This window comes from Battus philenor, unplaced genomic scaffold (genome assembly GCF_028537555.1).
Source record: "Battus philenor isolate CCGP_79_NKW_IND1 unplaced genomic scaffold, ilBatPhil1.0.hap1 SCAF_10, whole genome shotgun sequence".
NCBI classification, from domain to species: domain Eukaryota; kingdom Metazoa; phylum Arthropoda; class Insecta; order Lepidoptera; family Papilionidae; genus Battus; species Battus philenor.
Window position 1 is genome coordinate 8364877 of NW_027181662.1, and position 19012 is coordinate 8383888.

At 34.1% G+C, this 19012-nt stretch overlaps 1 protein-coding gene across 13 annotated transcripts in view; it reads right to left on the reverse strand.

The window, feature by feature from the left end:
• Positions 1-19012, reverse strand: part of LOC137922922 (protein lap4-like) — a 90109-nt gene that overhangs the window by 18541 nt on the left and 52556 nt on the right. For 12 of the 13 annotated variants that reach the window (XM_068766050.1, XM_068766057.1, XM_068766044.1 and 9 more), the window contains 9 exons: positions 9863-10068; positions 8828-8961; positions 7784-7868; positions 7223-7445; positions 6513-6703; positions 5481-5592; positions 5019-5353; positions 3917-4015; positions 429-683 (listed from right to left, as the gene is read on the reverse strand). In XM_068766050.1, coding sequence (XP_068622151.1) covers positions 429-683; positions 3917-4015; positions 5019-5353; positions 5481-5592; positions 6513-6703; positions 7223-7445; positions 7784-7868; positions 8828-8961; positions 9863-10068 — 1640 coding nt within the window. The remainder of the gene's footprint in view (positions 1-428; positions 684-3916; positions 4016-5018; positions 5354-5480; positions 5593-6512; positions 6704-7222; positions 7446-7783; positions 7869-8827; positions 8962-9862; positions 10069-19012) is intronic. The other variant, XM_068766078.1, reaches the window with a different exon arrangement.

Sequence of the window (19012 nt, forward strand, 5' to 3'; positions counted from 1 at the left end):
GGGAGAGAAAGGGAGAGAGAGAAAGATATGAGCTTATCAATATTTACAAACTTGCTTTGATAAACTTATTTAAAATCTTAATTGCTACTACTGGAGTGCAGCATTTTTATATATTTTATATTATAAGGAATAATCAGAAATTTCTTCATTGATTTGAAGGGAACGTTGAAGAGCTTTGAGTGAAGGTTATAAAAGATACATATAGGCATTCATTTCTATTAGGTCAGTACCTAATTACTTAAATGAGAAAAGCTTTAAAGTGACTGTATTGTCGAGAACCAGATTATCGGATGACAGCTCTTGCATATCCATTAGGTAATTACACAAACTTTCTTTTGAGACACCCGTTATCCGAGCCGTACCCGATATAAAAACAAGTTGTAACAACCTACTGCCCACACGTGACCGCAACACAAGCTTATCCTTACTTCAATGATGAGTGGCGCGACCAGCTGATTATCGGTGATTCGCGTGACCGTTGTCTCGGTGAAGGTGGACTTGGTGATGGTCTCTGTGACGCGACCGGGGGCGGTGGGCGGCGGCGGCAGGCTGGGCGGCGGTGGTCGCTGCACCGTGACGCGCACGCCACGGCCCGAGCCCGCCGGCTGCTCTACCCGCGGCCCGCCAAGAAAGTGCGCCGGGATCATCGCTTGGAACTCCTCGCTCGTGATCGGCCGCGAAGGCTGCGCGGTCAACACGTTCACATCGCATCAGTCAGTGCGCTACGTACCGCGTTCGTTGCGGTGACGCGTATACACGAATTACTATTAAATACCTCATTACTTCATTTTTAACAAAAACGATTTAGTAAATATTATCTAAATCCAGATATCAAAAACACACTGTCCTATTGAAACTTCATCTATTCCAATACTATATTCACTAAATTTAAATATTTTCTTCCTCTCTGTTTGTCCACATTTTAACAAAAAAAATGGTAGAAATGTGTTATTAATTAAATAAGCATTTTTGGACTTACTAAGTACTAGTTATGGATTTATCATAAATAGCAGGGTGTTCTTGGTCTATCAAAAAGATATAAAAAACTCCAAAAAAGATTGGTTACCAAAAAAGTAAATAATCAATTTGAAAAAAATATAATAAACGAAACAAATCAAATACCTTACACTTACCTACATCACTACTATAGTAACGACAAAAATGGTATGTAAATAATAAATATGATATGAAGAAAATGAAAAAAAATAAATGAAAGATTAGCAAAATTTTTAGTTCCTAAGATATTCGATATTTGATATTCGATATATATTATATATTGTATAAGTGTTTTGAAATCAAAACTCAGACAGTTGTTTCTCGACTTTAATAGTTGTATCAAAACTGAATGTTTTATGTTAAACCCGCTTACTGAACCAACTTCGATCCACCTAACCGTTAATTGATGGAGGAGATTTCGTATTTTGAAATTGACACAATTATTAAGTTCAATTTATCTATTAACAAATAATACTCTTGCAAAAAAAATCGAACGATCAACTTCAATTTCAAACTATAGACAAAATTACGTGAGCTATCAGTTGAGCGTATACCATTTATAAGAATTTTTTATTGCTGAATTTAAGAGTTATTGTCCTGTTCCGGACGGAAATAAATGAATAAAAAAAAAATCACAAAGATTGGTCCAGCCGTTTTCAAGTTATAAATGGTGCAATTAAGACGACTTCGTTTTATATATATATACACACAACTACAAACATTACACTAACAATATTTGTCTTATAAAAATATCTTTAATAATAAGCAAATAGTGTATCTTTCTATACTGTTCGCAGAAGTAAATGCCTCATGACAATTTTTTACTCAGTGTTAGGTCAATATCGAGAGAGGATTGTCAAAACCAGTTTTCTTGATCAGATTTCGCAAAACTTCTACAAAAACTGCCTACAAAATGGACAAAAGTAATTGGACACAATGACACATGTATAATATTGTCAAATGTAAATATAAAACAAGAGAAACTTTTCCCTCCATATAAAAATGTAAAAGCATGACTCGTGAATAAGGGGTGGAGTGCTACTCAGTAAGGCAGTCCAGCGCTGCCGCTGCGACCACCATACGCCGCACTTTCAGTTTAGAACTTATCTCGTGACTCATGAGATTCAAACTTCAACGTTTGCCATTCAGTCGACTGGAAGAAATTACTAGACTTCACTGGAGTTTATCCGCAGCGCTATGGAATGACGAATAATTCATGAATAAATTTTAAGGGTATGCTGTAAAAATATATTTGTTTCATATCCATTCTTAAATCAGTCATAAATTAGTTAACACTATTTTAACTTTATATATTTAATTTCAACCCAAAAAAATCGTTATTACCTGATCCACTATTCTTAATTAACTTAATTCTTAATTAAAACTAAATTATAAAGTTTGATTCCCCGTTATTGTATCAATGTTATGGTTCACGGTATATACTTTACGTTTGCGACTTGCACTTTGTTATTCGCTATTTTTACTCTCAACTTGTAATATCTTAATTTTTCTTATTCTTCAATTGCATATAATAATTATATTATGTTATTGCCTACTTTTTGTTTTGTTTCCAAAAAATACTTGTTAAAGGATATCTCTTTAAACATTTTCTTAACGCACTTTAGGCGTTGAAACACTACCAGTTGTATTTTTTTTTGACATATTAACATTTTGTCATAAATGTAAATGCATCTTTCTCCAATCTTTTATTCAAGAAACCAGGTTGTGCGATTTCAGGTATCAACCCTGTCTGGCAAACACAAAATAGTTTTTATTTTATTATATGCCCAGATTGCATACACTCTATTAAGTGGTAAAGTTTATTTGTGGTTTATCCAATGTTTTGAAATAGAACATTTTTTCGGACGGTATCGCCCGAGAGTATGTGCAGGTGATTTTCACGAGGACGGTGCCAGGTTTAATGGCAATTTATATTAACACACAATAAAAGATTTTATAAAAGGGAGTAGTCCATAAAATGTTGGGAAACTATGTTGTTAGGACATTCGGACAGTGCTGGGTGCACCTTGGTATGTGGTTATCGATTTTGATGGTAATGGTACCTTTACTCAATTGTCAGGGGTAGGCTTAGTCGCCCCCTGACTATCAACATCTCAAACGAATACTTACTTAGCCTTTATGCATATTATCCTATATTGCTGTATATAATGTAAAGTTTATTTTTTTAATGTAAAACACAAAGTTTTGTCAGATATAAATACCGTTTGAAATAAACAGAAGATGAAATAACAATGATTATTTTAAATAATTAATTAATTATTTTTTAGACAATATTCAATGTATTGATAAAGGTTATTTTTTTGGTTCACTTAAATCTATTAATTCTTATCGACATAACCCTGAAGACAAAAAATTATTAATAAAAAAAGGAAAACTATTTCCTGCCCAAAAACAACACGAAAACACTAACAAGAAAATAGCATATTTTAAGGTGAAATATATAGTTACGATTTATAAATACATATATTATTTTCCAACCACTTCTACATCATCTAAATACATTTTAAATGTATAAATTGATATCTGGATTAAGACTTTGTATTATAATATTTGTTTTATATTTAAAGACTTGATTTTAATCTAACACTAAAAGCGGCTAAAATAATAAATACACACGAAAATTTTAGCTCGATAATAATGAAAGCAGCATTCAGGTGAGTGTGGCTTCGCTGATAGATACCGTGGCCTTGTCATCGAGAAATATGAGCTCTATATTTCAAGATGCAGAGGCGGCGACATCTCCAGAGATGCTACGGCCTGAATGCAGTGTAATGTAGTTTATACTGAATGCGGTACGTATAGCGGCGTGAAGCTATGACAAAGCATGGATGTGAACGTGTTAAACCGTCTAAAACCGTCACCTGGATAAACTATAGAAATGGCTGTAGGCGTTGCTTACCTGTATGTCGTCGAATACGTCGTCGTTAGAGCTGTGCAATTTATTGGCGCCGGGAGTTAGAGGCGTGCTCGTACTGTTAGTTGTCGGTTTCTTTCCCGCCTGGAGTAAATAATAATCGTCTGAAAGTAGCCTTAAATGCTACGAAAGCAAAGAGGGAAAGCTAATTACATCTTTTTAACGTCCCAAATACATTTGTTATTATCTACATTTTGAGGTCCGCAAACCTTTAAATTAATAAAATAATAGCAATAAATTAGGAAAAAAAATACAACAGACAGCTTATTTTCTTACACATCTATACCCTAAGCTGACTTGTTTACATCAATGAAACAACAGCATTTAAGAATATTGCAAAATATTACAGCGTACGAGATAGCTTTGATACAAACCGGCTTCCAGGCATTTATATAATAAACTGAAGTACGAAACGAAGCTTAACTTTACAAAGATGTTTTCGTATTTATTATCTCAAAATCATAAATAATAAGACACTAAAGTGTTTTTTTCTCTTTGCGAGAGTAATAAATATTTGTATGATATAATAAAAGTACTTTATCACATCGAGTTGGCACAACAGGAATAAGTTTATGCAGTCTGAACTCATTATTAATCTACCAGATAAGTAAATGTAAAGTATATGACACCTCATACTTCACATCTTTTTAGGTTATGGCTAGAATCTCCTATTGCTCCTATGCTTACCGCAAGGCAAGTCTAAAAATTTTCTCTCTTCGGGCTTCATTGGCAAGCAAAGGACTCGGGTTCGGAATTTCTTTATAAGATTGCATCAAGGATGAAGAGATTTATGAATCAACAAAAGTAACCGAAGTTGGGGATATACCGCTGGGAACTTAAGATTTTGAAGTAAAGACCAGAGATCGACAAACGCAACGTAAGACGGCCGACCATAAAGTGTACGATGGACAACTTTATTGTGGTCATCGGTAGACGCTGGATGCAGGCCGTTTTAATGAGGTTTTATTTAAAATATGTATGAGAGGCCGTGTCCAACAGTAGATTTCCTATGGCTGAAATGAGTATGATGAGTCTAAAAACACCTAAACTATAGGTTTGTGGTTGTTACTACCTAACTTTATCCTACCTGGCCACTGGTTTGTGTCTGGCTAAGTCTTCTCGGCGCTGGTTGCGGTGGGACAGAGTTTGCGGTCGCAAACGTTGGAGTAGTTTGTGTTGGCGCACTGGTGGGAGCTTGCGTGGCTACTTGTGGCGCCGCTTGTGACTCATGCGAAGCTTCGTGCGGCGCAGTTGTCGGCAGAGGCTTTGCAGTGATGTTCGTAGGTTTAGTCGCTGTGTGATTTCCTACAAGCGGCGCTGCTACGTGATTCGCAGGCTTGGCTGGCAGAACGTTGAGGTTTGTAAGGCTCGTTTTGTGTTCCCTCGCTTCTTCCGATATTGATTTTCGTGAGAATGTTTCAACTGTATAGTACATAAATAATTAATTAGTAACGTAAATATATCAAAACACAAGTTTAGACTAAAGATTGTTCTAAAAAAATAGAAAGGATTTGTTGTTATTCGGGTTTTTTTTAAATTAATTCATTACCCTGTTCGGAAGAGATTGTTCTCTGCAGAACAAGTCTAACGAACCGCTCGTGTCCCGTAAGTAGAGCAACAGCCGCTTCGTGGCGCGCGTTTTCCATGTCTACTCCATTTATCTGAAAATGGTAAATAAATAATATTACCTACTTGAAATTGTAGTTATTTCTTAAAGCCGTTTAATATAAGTATACAAATACTTTTGTGGTATTATCATAACAATCACCCTAAACGCACAAGACAATATTCATACGCTCATTTTAAATATGATGTAGAATAGTGAAGTAGACCAGCGAACGTGAATTATGTAAGTACTCTAAAATAGGTTGGGGTACGATAAAATTATATTAGTAATAGAGAACCGATAGATTGAAAACAACGAGACACATTTTAAGAGCAAGTATGAAAGGTACTATTAAATAAAAGGGTTTTAAAGGGATAATGTAACTAAAAATGTTAGGAAGCACTGTTCTAGACTCACACGTACATTATAAACCTTGATGAGTGGAAATACCATGTTTTGATACCAATAAGGACTTCGTTCATTGCTCTTTTTAATATTGTATGTTTAGAATTATACTCTTAGTTTTTGAATGTAAGGAGTTTTTTCTTTTTGTTCTATTCAGCCGATAGATGCCCTCTGAAAAGCATAGCCTCCCTCCCCTTCCCACAAAAGGTAGCCACGATAACCGGTCTTGAACTGCCTGCATCCAGCAACTGCCCGCGAAATTAACCATGTCGTCGGTCTATCTTGTATGGGGCCCTATTCGCGCCACGTTTACCGGCTGGCCACTTGAAAACCTTTCTGCCCCAGTGACCATCAGTTGCACGAGCAATAAACCCTGCACACTGTCACTCCAGACGAGAAATAAAAATGAGGAATATACTGACTTGTACCCATAAATCGTAATGACAGAATTACACATCACGTTATGTGTTTTTATTTGCGATTATGATTTAGAAGATAAGAATAGAATTATTTTGTTCATTATTTTAACCTTTAGTTCGTTAAGAACGTGATACTGTCGCCAGTACTTACTGAAATAACTTTATCGCCGACCAGCATTTTGCCGTCCTTGGCGGCGGCTCCCTGTGGTGAGATGCGCGAGATATAGATAGCGTCACTGTCGTCCCTGTACGGCGGCGAGCCCTTGCCGCCCGCAATGCTGAATCCGAGACCAGCGCCGTCGCGTATCAGGGTCGTGTGCACGAGCACCTTTTGCTGGTATACTGTAATTTTTTACTTTTTTAAAGTTTAAGCACGATTTCTCTTAAGATTATTACATTTATCAATGATTTAGAACACGTTTACAAAAGAAGTAGTTTTATTACTTATGTATATAAAAAAGTTACACACATATATTTATATATATGATTAAAGAATATTGATGTGGATATTAGGTCATAGCGGAATTTACATACAGTTTTGTTAAAAAAATTGTGTGTTAACTTTTAAATTTACAAACCATTAAATACTAAGTTTTTTAAAATATTCTAAAACAATTTTGACGAACAACTAAGGCATACTTTCTTAACCTTTTAGAGACTGCTACTGCTCCTTTTATAAGAATAAAAAAAACATTGCTCCCTTTTACAGAATAGTTAAAAATACCATTGTAGTAGGCTTAATAAAACATTTATTAATTAAGATAACGCCTAACGTTTGGAGTCGCTACAGTTTCTCTTTTGGGAACCTCTGATCTAACATACTGCTATGACGAAAAATCGGAAATGTAAACATTTCCTTACCTGGTGGTACATAAGGTTGCGTTTGCGGCGGTGGAGGCGAGGCTTGCAATCGCTGGTACGTATTTGTCACCTGACTTGTTGGTGAAGGACTGAAGACCGGTGATGGTGATATGACCGTAGTTTGAATAATCGGTACAGGATCTTTTTGTTCTGGCTCAAACTCTTGCGCATACTGATTGCCGATAATAAGAGGCTTCGCCGTAATACCTCGACCGGTGGGGACCTGGTAATTATAAAGATTTTTTTTCTATTAGTAAGCGCAACAATTAAGTTAATTATTTTAATATGAATATTTAACTCATTTAGTTTTTTTTTTCAATAATTGTTACGAAAATACAATAACATCTTTATGTTTAGCAAGTTTTAGATAATAAATGTTTATTTATTGACAAATTACGAATACGCTCTGTGTATTTTTATAAGTAATTCCAACGTAACAATAAAAAGTATCTAAATGATAAAGGCTTTGTGTAAATTCATTAAATTTGGGCCTTTCATGAGTTATTTGTAGCAAAACCAACGCTTACTACTTAATAAAGAAAAAAAGGTTTAAAGAGACACCTGTCCGTTTTCTAATGTAGATACGGTATCGGTTGTACTGGAGACGGAATGGTGGCTCGCACCACTAGGCGCTCGGCTATGTGTTCTGAAATGCACATTAAGCATAAATCACAATTATTAAAAGAAGCAAAATACTGAAATATCTGAAGACGAAGGTCTTTGATCAGTGTGTGTTGCCAATGATGATTAAAAGATCTAATGCATAGTCACCCAGGAACCTACAGAGAGCTAAGCTCAGAACTTCGCTGCAAGATTCTATCAGAAATAAGAAAATACGTAAGTGAACCAAGATCACCAACGTAACTCGATGAATTGCTCGTCTAAAGTGATAATTGGAGGAGCTGAACGCTCTTGCCACCGTCAGCCGAAAGGATTTCGAGCCGGTAGACTAAGGAAGCGTGAGTAGGTCCCCACTATGCAGGCTGCCGACATAGTCAACAACGCCGGAAATTGCTGAATGCGTATCAATCTTTGGGTTGCTCCTATTCCTTGAAGTGGGCGTCTATCAGCTGACACAATAAATTTATGAATTTATCTGTTTCATATATATTGTATACTTATTAGGTCATATTTTGGACAATGTATACGTCAACGACCTATCGTTCTTCTACTGACTCTAAACTATGCCTGTCTGTCTGCGTTGTTGTCATACTAAAAATTTATGTATGTGTGTACAATAAATGGCATTATATAAATTAAAATAAAAAAAACCAAGCGTCCATGAAAGGACTAACAGTTTTCAGTAAAAAAACCATTCGAGCCTGCCCAATATTAGGTCACACGCACCAGATAAAAGTTTGTTTCGACTTACTCGTATATATTAAACACCGCGTTTAACAAATAAGAAAAAAAATTTTTAAAGGTTTTTTTATACTTTCAATATCATATTAATAATAAAAGACAAACAGTAAACCAACACATCTTAGGACACGTATATTGAAATATCTGATTCCTGAAGACTACGTGATGATTGGAATTAAGATTTTGTACATATTGGTAAGAGACTAAGTTTAAGATTTGTGTCGCGTATCCTAAAAATCTTACCTGGTAGAGTTAGGAGAGTCCCGCGTTACTACGAGCGTTAGAACGGGTCCGCTCGCCTTCAATACTTCCACAGCATAATAATGGTCAACATCGACCACAGCTGTGCCATTCACTGATAGAACTTTGTCGCCCACCTAATAAACAATAACCATTAATAGAACAATTTGTCATCGTAATTATCATCGTTTTAATACGTAATAAAAAGTCTAGTCGTGAGTAAAACTTAAAAAAATAAAACATTTTAATGACACGCCTATTCTTGGAGTAAACAGGAATAATCAACTTGAGCACAAGAGAACACATTTGCACCATGCCAACGACAGATGCAGGTAAACGAATCCTTAGGGTTCTTTCAATTTAGGCATTTTATGACACACATCTGGTGGTCTTGTATTTTATAAAGAGCGTGACTATCTAGCTGTCCGGACGTTATCGACCAATCCTCGAGCGTACGTGACAAAGACTCAATACTGTCGTTTTGTTTGCTTCAGCACCGCAGCAGGACTTTTAAAAACGACTAAGTTGAAGGAGCCCACACCTCGTTTTAACTAATCGATGTAATAAGATATGCATTTTCAGTTAAGTGTCGATCAGAGATATGCAAGTGTGTAGCGGGAGATGTGCCTGTTAATATTCAAGAGAATCACTTCATTGACAGCTGTGTTGAGCGTTGTTACATGAAGTAAATTTATTTTAATTCGGTTTGGTTTTTGATTGTTATTTTTTTTATCAATATAATAATAATCTGCATATCTCTAGGAGAAACGCAACACTTGCCCGGCCAATATTGGCGTAATTCTTACTGTATTAAATAAAGGTGTTGTAGATAAGACTATGAAAGAAACACGTCTGGGTGTTGTATGCTCAGATCCAGGCGCTTTTGAAACCATTATAGCTTCAAGATAAAGGATGCCAATATAAGGGAATTTGATTGTATTCCCTTTCAAATGTGGCTCGTCTGACATTCTTTCCGTGACGTACACAAGTGACGACACTATAAAATATTCTATGTGGGTAATATTATAAATAAATTACCCTGAGTCCAGCCATGTAAGCGGGTCCGTTGGGCGTGACGCGTGATATGAAGATACCATCATCATCGCCGATGTACGGTGTGGAACCACGACCGCCTGCGATGCTCAGGCCGAGTCCGCCGGCGGCGCGTGCGATGCGTACTTCGATGCAACGCTGTTCCGCCACCACACGCGCCTCGCTGTCCGCCCGTTCCGATACAGATTCACCTAATCAGAAAAAAAAATGTGTCATTTCTTATATTCCGAACAAAAATTATAATGGTCACTGTGTCCATTTTAAGATTTTTTATAAACATAATATGACCTACGCTAATTTTATAAATTACAAAAACTGTCTTCCTTCTGCTTCGAGTGACCCGCATTTTTTTGACTTTTATGGTCGTAATTTCCTAAAATCTATTCTTGGCAACTTTTTACATACCAAAAATATATTCTGGCCAAGTTTTATACCTATAAGAGCCATTATTTAAAAAAAAATAATATGCATTTTCTTTAATGAACGTTTCCTTAGCTGCTCTCGCAGGTCGGATTTCTTGAGACAAATATTCCTAACAAAATTCAAGTTTGTGAGCCTTATAGTTTTAGAGATATCGTGCAATGTCTCTTGTTTACAATCATAATTTTATACTTATAGTTTCCTACATATTACAAAAAATACGACTTGTACGAACGTTTATATAAAATACGACAGGTTTTTAATAGTTTATTGAAATGTGTGTAGATCATTGCAAGCCTTGTATCAGTTTATTAATGTATAAATATATAATAATAGTGACGTATCAATGAAATTTTACCATTATATGTAAATGGTTTAATTTTAATTCACGCTTTTATTTAATATACATGCAATAAAAAAACTGGATTGCAATTACAATATTTTTATTGTATCGAGTAGTCGTTAGTCTCAGTTTAATTAATTTAAATATCGTCAACAAATCGTACAATGAAGAGTTGAAAGCTAATTGCTAAATGCTCTTTATTGGCGAATAATAGTCATGATTTATTTAATGGCCTCTGCTTATTACACCAGCCAGAACCATTACGCGAAGGGAAGTTTTACTGGAATAACAATGATAATGTTCCATGAATAACCAATGCAGACACGATAGCGCTTTCGAAACGCTATTCGATTCCGAGAGCTTTCGTGAAAGTACCGCAAATCGTTTTCTATAAATCGGAAATGGTTCGTGTCATTGTTAAAGGTCTAGTACATAAAATCACGTAACGAGACACAAATAGCGCGCGATATCCGATCCGATAAGACCACTTCTATTGGATTTCTCTCCACGGGGTCCTCGATTCAAATGCGTCTGAATTGAATTACGAGCAAACAGTCTGCGCAGAGCGTTCGCACGGTAATCAGTGTGTCGAGATGTTGGCGCGGACAGTGAAATCTCGCTCCAGAACCGTCTTGCTTGTATCCTGCGTCGCGTACACAATGGTCAATCATGAGATGTACTTTCACCCTTACACGGACCTTAATGGAATAACAACGCAACCTATTGTACTTTAGAACAAGTCGTGATATTTCAGAGAAGGATTCGTGACTTTAATTTATCGTTTGACCGTCTCTATTTACAGGAAAATATTGCATTTTGATAACGACCGTGACTTGCTTCTAATTGTTACTTAATCGTCCGGACAATATAAATGTGATTACGTTATCATTACGTCCTGAAATATGTAACATGTTTAAATATACCGAGATATGAGAGACAAGAACTTATATACATTCTTTAGAGAATCTGTTTTTTGTCTACGGTCCAAAATCAACCTTGCGATGAAATATGTTGTTTTTTTTTTTGTAATTGCAATATTATTAGATTTGCATAATATAATAAATATGTAGAGACATAAACAATTTTTAATTTGATTTGCGAAACATATACATTTAATATAAAAAGTTAATTTATTTCATATTGTTTGTTTATAGTTAATAAGTCTAAACACAAAAATGTTTCCTGTTGAAAGTTACCCAAATTTCACCCTTCAAACTTCAACGTCTATAACATAGCGGTAATAATTAAAATGTCGCACATAAATAGTAACAGTCCCCGTCATAATAAAGATTTACATCGAGATAGGAGTCCAAAATAAAACAGTACCTGTTAAACACAGCCGGCATTACAATTGCCTTGTTTACGCAATATGTCACTTACGTAACCTGCGGTATTGTATGGTAGTTGTTCTATTAAGTTCCATAGCAAATAAATAATGCGTTGTACAATAAATTTACTTATTAAATGAACACTTAGTACAAATTTGCTTATGAACGTCATAATTTGCTTATTCATTACGAACTTTTTGAATGCATGTTTACGTATTTCGTCTTATTTATAATAAAATCAAATAAGTAAAATTGTGTAACAGCTTCGAACAAACTACACGATTATATTAAACATAACTTTTACATTATGAGCTGTATTCTATAAGTTAAGTAAGTAATAGCAAAGCATTATAATAGTAATCTACATTTTTTTCCCGAGAGGCGAGCACAAATATGTAACGCGCGTAATCGCACTTTAACTTTTATCTATGGACCCGACCTGAACAAGTTGTATTTATTCACTACATTGATTCAAGTAATAATTAAGTACAGTTGCATATTTTGTACTCGTATATTATTATTCCGAGTTATCGTCCCGTGACGAAAATGCGAAATCGAGATGTTACCGTAGAATTAATGTCTGTAGAGATTGTGAGAACCTTCGTTTAATACGTACTGTTTTTATTGTTACTTTTTTAAAAACACAACCATATCAAATATAATTAATAATAATAATTATAATCGGTTCCATGAATGACTATTATGCCGTTCCATACTAAGAAATAACACTTAATGAAAAAAAATTGCAACATCAAGTAAAACACATATAAAAAATTAGCAATTGTAAACAAACAACAATATGTTATTTTAACAATGTTCGGCCGTGGTTTACGTTGCCTTACAAGTGCGCACTTACGTGAACGATGACCGCATCATAACACAAACTTAGGCAACTGTTTCACCTTCGGTTTGTACTTCAATTACTTTTTCAAGATACCTGAGGACTCACCTAAATTAGACAATACAATTTAACAAGGCCGTTTTAAAACAAACATCTTATAACTACGTTTATACATTATTTATCAATCAACATAAAAAATAACCACGAAATGTTTTGTTAGTCGCAAAATAGGTGAAAATATTGGGAGGTAAATAATAAAAATGACAACGTTTAATACAAACCACAGTACAAAATAAAAAGATATATATTAGGGTGTAAAATAAAAATACATCGAATATCATAAAGAATTACTATAAAAATAAAATTGACTATTTACTATAATCTCACAACGAAACTTAATAGAACATATTTTTAACCAATAGTCGTTTATTATAGACATTAAATCGTTTAATAAAATGATCACTGAAATACAAAATACTTTTTATTTGTTGTTTTTTTTTATTAGATTATGGCAGGTCAATAATTTTTGACAATGCGAAATATATAGCTACTAGCTGCTCAGTTATATAATAATAATTTATTTTAAAAATGATGCGGATGACTTACTGAAACTAGTTTTTACAATAGACGGAGATCTTAATTTAGATAGGTGCATTGACTTTTAATTAATCTCTCAGTGAAGCTTTAATGAAGTCCGAATTACTGTGAACTATATTATAGTTTTACCATTAAGTAATAATAGATTAGTATTGAAATTTATTTTCCTTCAATTTGTAGGTTATATTTACCTATAATAACATAGTTTAAAAGCGTAATTTATTTTTAGGTATTATATTATAAATTAAAAGCGCGCTAGGCTTCGACCTGCCGCAGCGGAAACACTGAGCGATACAATCTGACATACGTAAATATAGCACAAATTTGAAATGCTAAAAGGAGATTACGTGATAACAGTGCATTCGAAATAACTGGCGAACTAAATCCGTGAATCGAAATTAAGCTTTGTTATTTCACTTGCCGAGGGCGACAGGCTTGAAGTGAAGGCTGACCTTTGACTTTTTAATAGATTCACTACTTAAATTTTAAATAATAGCATCATATTTAAGGGACTGTTTCACTCAAAAATTAAATACATTTTATAACTTTAAAATATAATACTGTTTTAAAAAAATAGTTTTAATATTCAAACACAAATAGTTAACATTCAGAGACGGAAATAAGCTACAAACATATTTTTTTTCTCTACTATTAAATTTAAAAAATGATATTAAGTCATTATGTCTTTCAATATTAACTGTTACATTTAAAATAAAATATAACTATTGAGTCTGTTTGTTTGTACAATATTACATATAAATAAACAGTTTGATTATATAACGGAACTTGAGCAAAAAATAAAATGCGTTAAGTGATCACTTACGCTTTTTCCTTCTGAGTACACCCATTTCCGTACAAGCTGTTCTTGTCTAGTTCCCGGTTACCACGGCAGCGATACTAATACAACCTGTTAGGTATTTGTACAAAGTAACTAGTGTAGTTCGTCAATCAACCTGCTGCAACGGGTGGCTGTTCTGCCTAGCGCATTCCGGTTCGGTCATTGTCCAATATCAGCATCAAAACAAATGCACTATATAACTAAAAATAATTTAAGGTAATAATGAAAAAAATTTTTGACATTTTTGTTTCAAATACTAAATCGAAGCGATCGGTATTAATGGCAGGATTTGTTTATTAAAAAGGCGTGCGAGCGCGCGGCGTACGTCGTAGACTTTGACGGAATGCGCGTGCAGTCACCAGCGCGGGATGTGGAGGCTGTAGCGCCGGCGCCCGCGCCCGCGACCTCTCCTCTCCATTAAAAATAGAAAGTCACAACCTGGCGCACCACACCACCTCCTTTTATTTTTACCCTAACATTACCTATCTATTATACTATGCACCAATAGATCCCATCATTATTATACGACCAACACTTTCAATTCGTTATGCGAACATTGAATTATAATGGACCTATTAATCTAAACTTAAATTATGATTAATGTAAGAAAGTAATATCATTCAAAGATAATAACTAAACCGTTCTGTGAAACAATGTTACGGCAGTAAAATTTTAGCTTTATATTATTTTCGTTAGTAATACAATGCTAACATACGAGTGCTATTTAATAACTTCGTGACTTTTTGAATATCCTTCGCAGTGACTTTAAATACAACACTGCTGCGGTCAACCATCTATTAATAGTCTGCTTGTCAAATTTTGAGAAAATAGTGACTATTTTTCAACCTCGTGAAATTTAACAAAAATGGAAATAAACTATTCAGTGTATTGATTAAGCTTTATTTTTTTGTATAAAAACCACTACCACTAAAACCAAAGAAAGACTTCATGTATATAGGTAATATTGGATTTATAATTACAGTAAAATGCTTTCTATAACACATCTATAAAGATTAATTTCTTTAACAGATTAATCAGACATTTGCTACAGAAATGACCTGTAATCTAAGATACATTAAAATATGATAATTTAATCCCTGAGTTAGCTTCGTGAATAAGTAATGGAGAAAATTAGAAACGGTATGCCCCGGTCGGGATGTAGCTTTCAGCGCAACAGTTGGTTATTAATAAAGGACTTGTATTAATTTCACTTTTGTAAAAGCCGTACCACTAATCTACTTAGTGCACGCCTTGCAACAGATTTATGCAAGCGTGCCAACCATTTATCACAATAATCAGAAGTCAACTAAACGTATAATAAACCCACCAAACTAATGCTAAAACGCTCACAAACTTGTTCGCGGAAGGACATTTTTCCACTGTTTTGGTTATTTGTGATTCAAATAACGGTAACGGTGATGTAGCTCGCGGAGAATTTAATACCAATAGGATTTTTCTTGTAGGTAGTTGACATTTAAATTTACCGTTAACATAAACATTTATTTGGGATAAATTTATTCTAATCATTTTTCTTATATATTATATTTCAATTATAAATCAATTTATGTGTCGATTAATAAATAGCATCTAAATGAATAATTAATTATTAAGACCATTAGTTTTTATACCAATTAGCTTTTGAAATTGTTGTATCGATTACTTTAAATATGTTATCAGGTTCGAGATTGGAATAAAAAGTTATTACACATTACAGAATCTTACATATGTATTAAATTAATTTTGATTCACAAGTCTAAATACTTATTTTTATTATTATTTTGATAAGTTTGAGAATCCTCAGCCTCACTAAGGCACATTAATCCAAAGTAAATGTACCCAGCAGTGGATTGGTTCACTGCTATTGATTTAGACAGACGGAATGAATTAGAAAGGCTTAGTTACGGCCGATTGACGCGAATGCGTGATTATCTTCCCGAGATAAATTTCGAACGTGAAAAAGATAGATTACGCCGGGGCATTTCCCGCTTATGGAGTCAATATTTTTACTCTCAATTAGTTCACGTTAATAGCAGAGGTAACTTGTGCATAATAATAATAGTCTAACATAAAGGTTACGGACGTAGAGTAATTCACAGACACGATTACAGATTACAAAGCGAAAGCATTACTTTGTGTAATTACAACGTGGAGAAAGGCGGTTTACGCAAAAGATTAATGCTTGCAAAACATAATAACAAGTAAATAACGACTAGTGCATATAATTTTATACACAGAGTGTATATAACTGAAAATATTGACAGACATTTGATTGCATACTCGTTCCTGCAATTTTTTTATATACTAAAGTTGTATAACTGTGCTGAACATACGCACCAGACAAGGATATAAAACTACCATGTGTATGACCTAAGTGAAACACCGGAATACTGCTCGATCGGTAATTTAAATATTGTAACGTTATTTCAGTTACGTGGTGTGAATATTACAGATTGCAATTGTAAAGTAACTTTTGTCTTTTTTATAAGATTTTGTGTAAAGTAAAAAGTAACTTTTGTCTTTTTTATAAGATTTTGTGTAAAGTAATAAAACTTTTAATTTATTGTTACCAAGAACTTTTTGGAAAATCTTTTATTGAACAATACATATCAATTGTTATTAAATTTATGCAGTGGAGTATGAAGAGCAAAACTAATAAAAGTGTGGGAAAATCAAACTGTCAATGACAAGTTGAAGACAGCGATGTTACCACAAACCGCAGTGTAATAATGTAAGAACAGACGCAATATTGAACATGATCACGAAATCCTATTAAAACAAAATGAATATCCATATAAAAATATATTTTAACTTTATATACCCAAGTCCTATTTTTACATTTCATTTAAGTTGATACAAATATAATTAGGTCGAAATAAAAAAGCTAAATTTCTTTTACAAACTGTAACTAAAGTCACACATTAACAAATATTAACATCGGGCAGAACAGGCTATATCCGCCTTTTCTCCTCTCGAACATTTCGCACGAACTAGAACGCCAGTCGCGCAACCCCGTCGTACTCAGTTCCGCAGAGCCATCAGTTGTATTTGTTATTATATAGTCGGGTTAAACAACCTCAAATGCAACGTACTTTCTATCAGATAACTACAAAATAACATTCTGTGTTACGTTATCTAATGTTTCCTACCTAGGAAGTAAACAAAATATATTTACGCGAAAACATAATGGACGTAATTATACGTAAAAAAAAGAAAACGTAAATGTGAACAAAAGACGCAATAACGTCTAGTTCCGAAGGAAATAAAAATAAAGATGATGTTTAGTTCGCGGTCAACCTTCGAAAACCGGTATTCCATTATGCACAATCCGGCACCAAAAGGCGAGGTAAATACCAACTGCTCCGAATCAGTGCGGTGATTCACTCTAAACTATCTATGTTAATATATGATAGAAAATAGATTCGATCTTTCACGATACATTATTATGCGCAGGAATTTTGCAAGACAGTACAATCTTAATTAGACTTTCTTTTAAGAATAATTAATAGTTCAATATATAATTTATACTGGAATTAAATTAAACTCACTCGCTTTAAAAGTAAACTCCATTAACGAACACATAATGCCGCGAACGGCTGACTTAGTTACTGCCATTTTGGGAGCGTGCGTCGAAAAATTAACCCTAAGTATTAAAACGCGGGCAGCTTACAACGTGTGATGTATGGAGGCGTAATAAGAACTGTGGCCGGGGACGTGCACCTGACGGGTCTGGCTCATTAGAGCGCACCAGTTGACGCGGGGAGACTGCCCTGCTGCTGCTATTGTTGTCGCGTCCCGAGGGAGGGTTAGCCTATATGGCGTCCTATATGTGCACACACGCATTAATATCGGCATCGTACTCATTAATATCGTACATGAACATGAAAAATTTGTATTTTATTTTAGTTAATTAATTTTTGTCATAAAACGAGAATTGAATACATAGTTTAAAAGTTTCACCGAAATTCTTTAAACATGAACTTTGGTTATTTATAGCTTTAAATCGTTTTTAAAAACCTTAGTTTAACAGTAAACTAAAGTAAAAATACTTCACAACAATAGTAACATGAATATTGACTGACTGATTAATCTTCTCTTTTAATCAATAAAATCATCAGAAAGACTTATTCCATAATAAAGTCTTCACTGCAGGCAGTCGCAAAGGTTTAGTCAGTAATCTTTTTAATCAATCCATCGCTTGATATTTATTAAAATTATTGTGACAGAAGATATTTTAACCAATAGAAACACAAATGTTTTATTGGTTACCAATATTCACGCAAACTTGAAAAATATTATGACCACCACAAATTCCTTTATTAAAAAGTATCAAAGTTGTTAAGGTTTAAAACGACTATGCAAAAACTTATATAAACAAAGTGAAAGAACAGAAAATAACTGAAAGGTATAGGTATAGCTTATACAAATATGTTAGTGTAAGTCTTATATCGATTACTAGCTCAGTTTCTATGCAAATCCGCTTTCCAAGTCCAATTTCTCCTTCTAGTGAATAGAACATATCGTTAGTTGATATTGCAGAAACTAGCTATGATAATTATGATCGTGAGAGGTATCATAACAGACAAAACATTTGTAAGCAAATATATAAACTTTACTTGTACAATTTCAATTTTCCTCTTATAATGATAATAAGTACTTTACAAAATTGTGTAAATTTTAAATTCATGTCACAGGTGATTACACAGTGGAATTTGCTATAAATGCAAAAGCAATGAATGTATAGCTGATTTATCAGCAAAAAGCTCCTGTA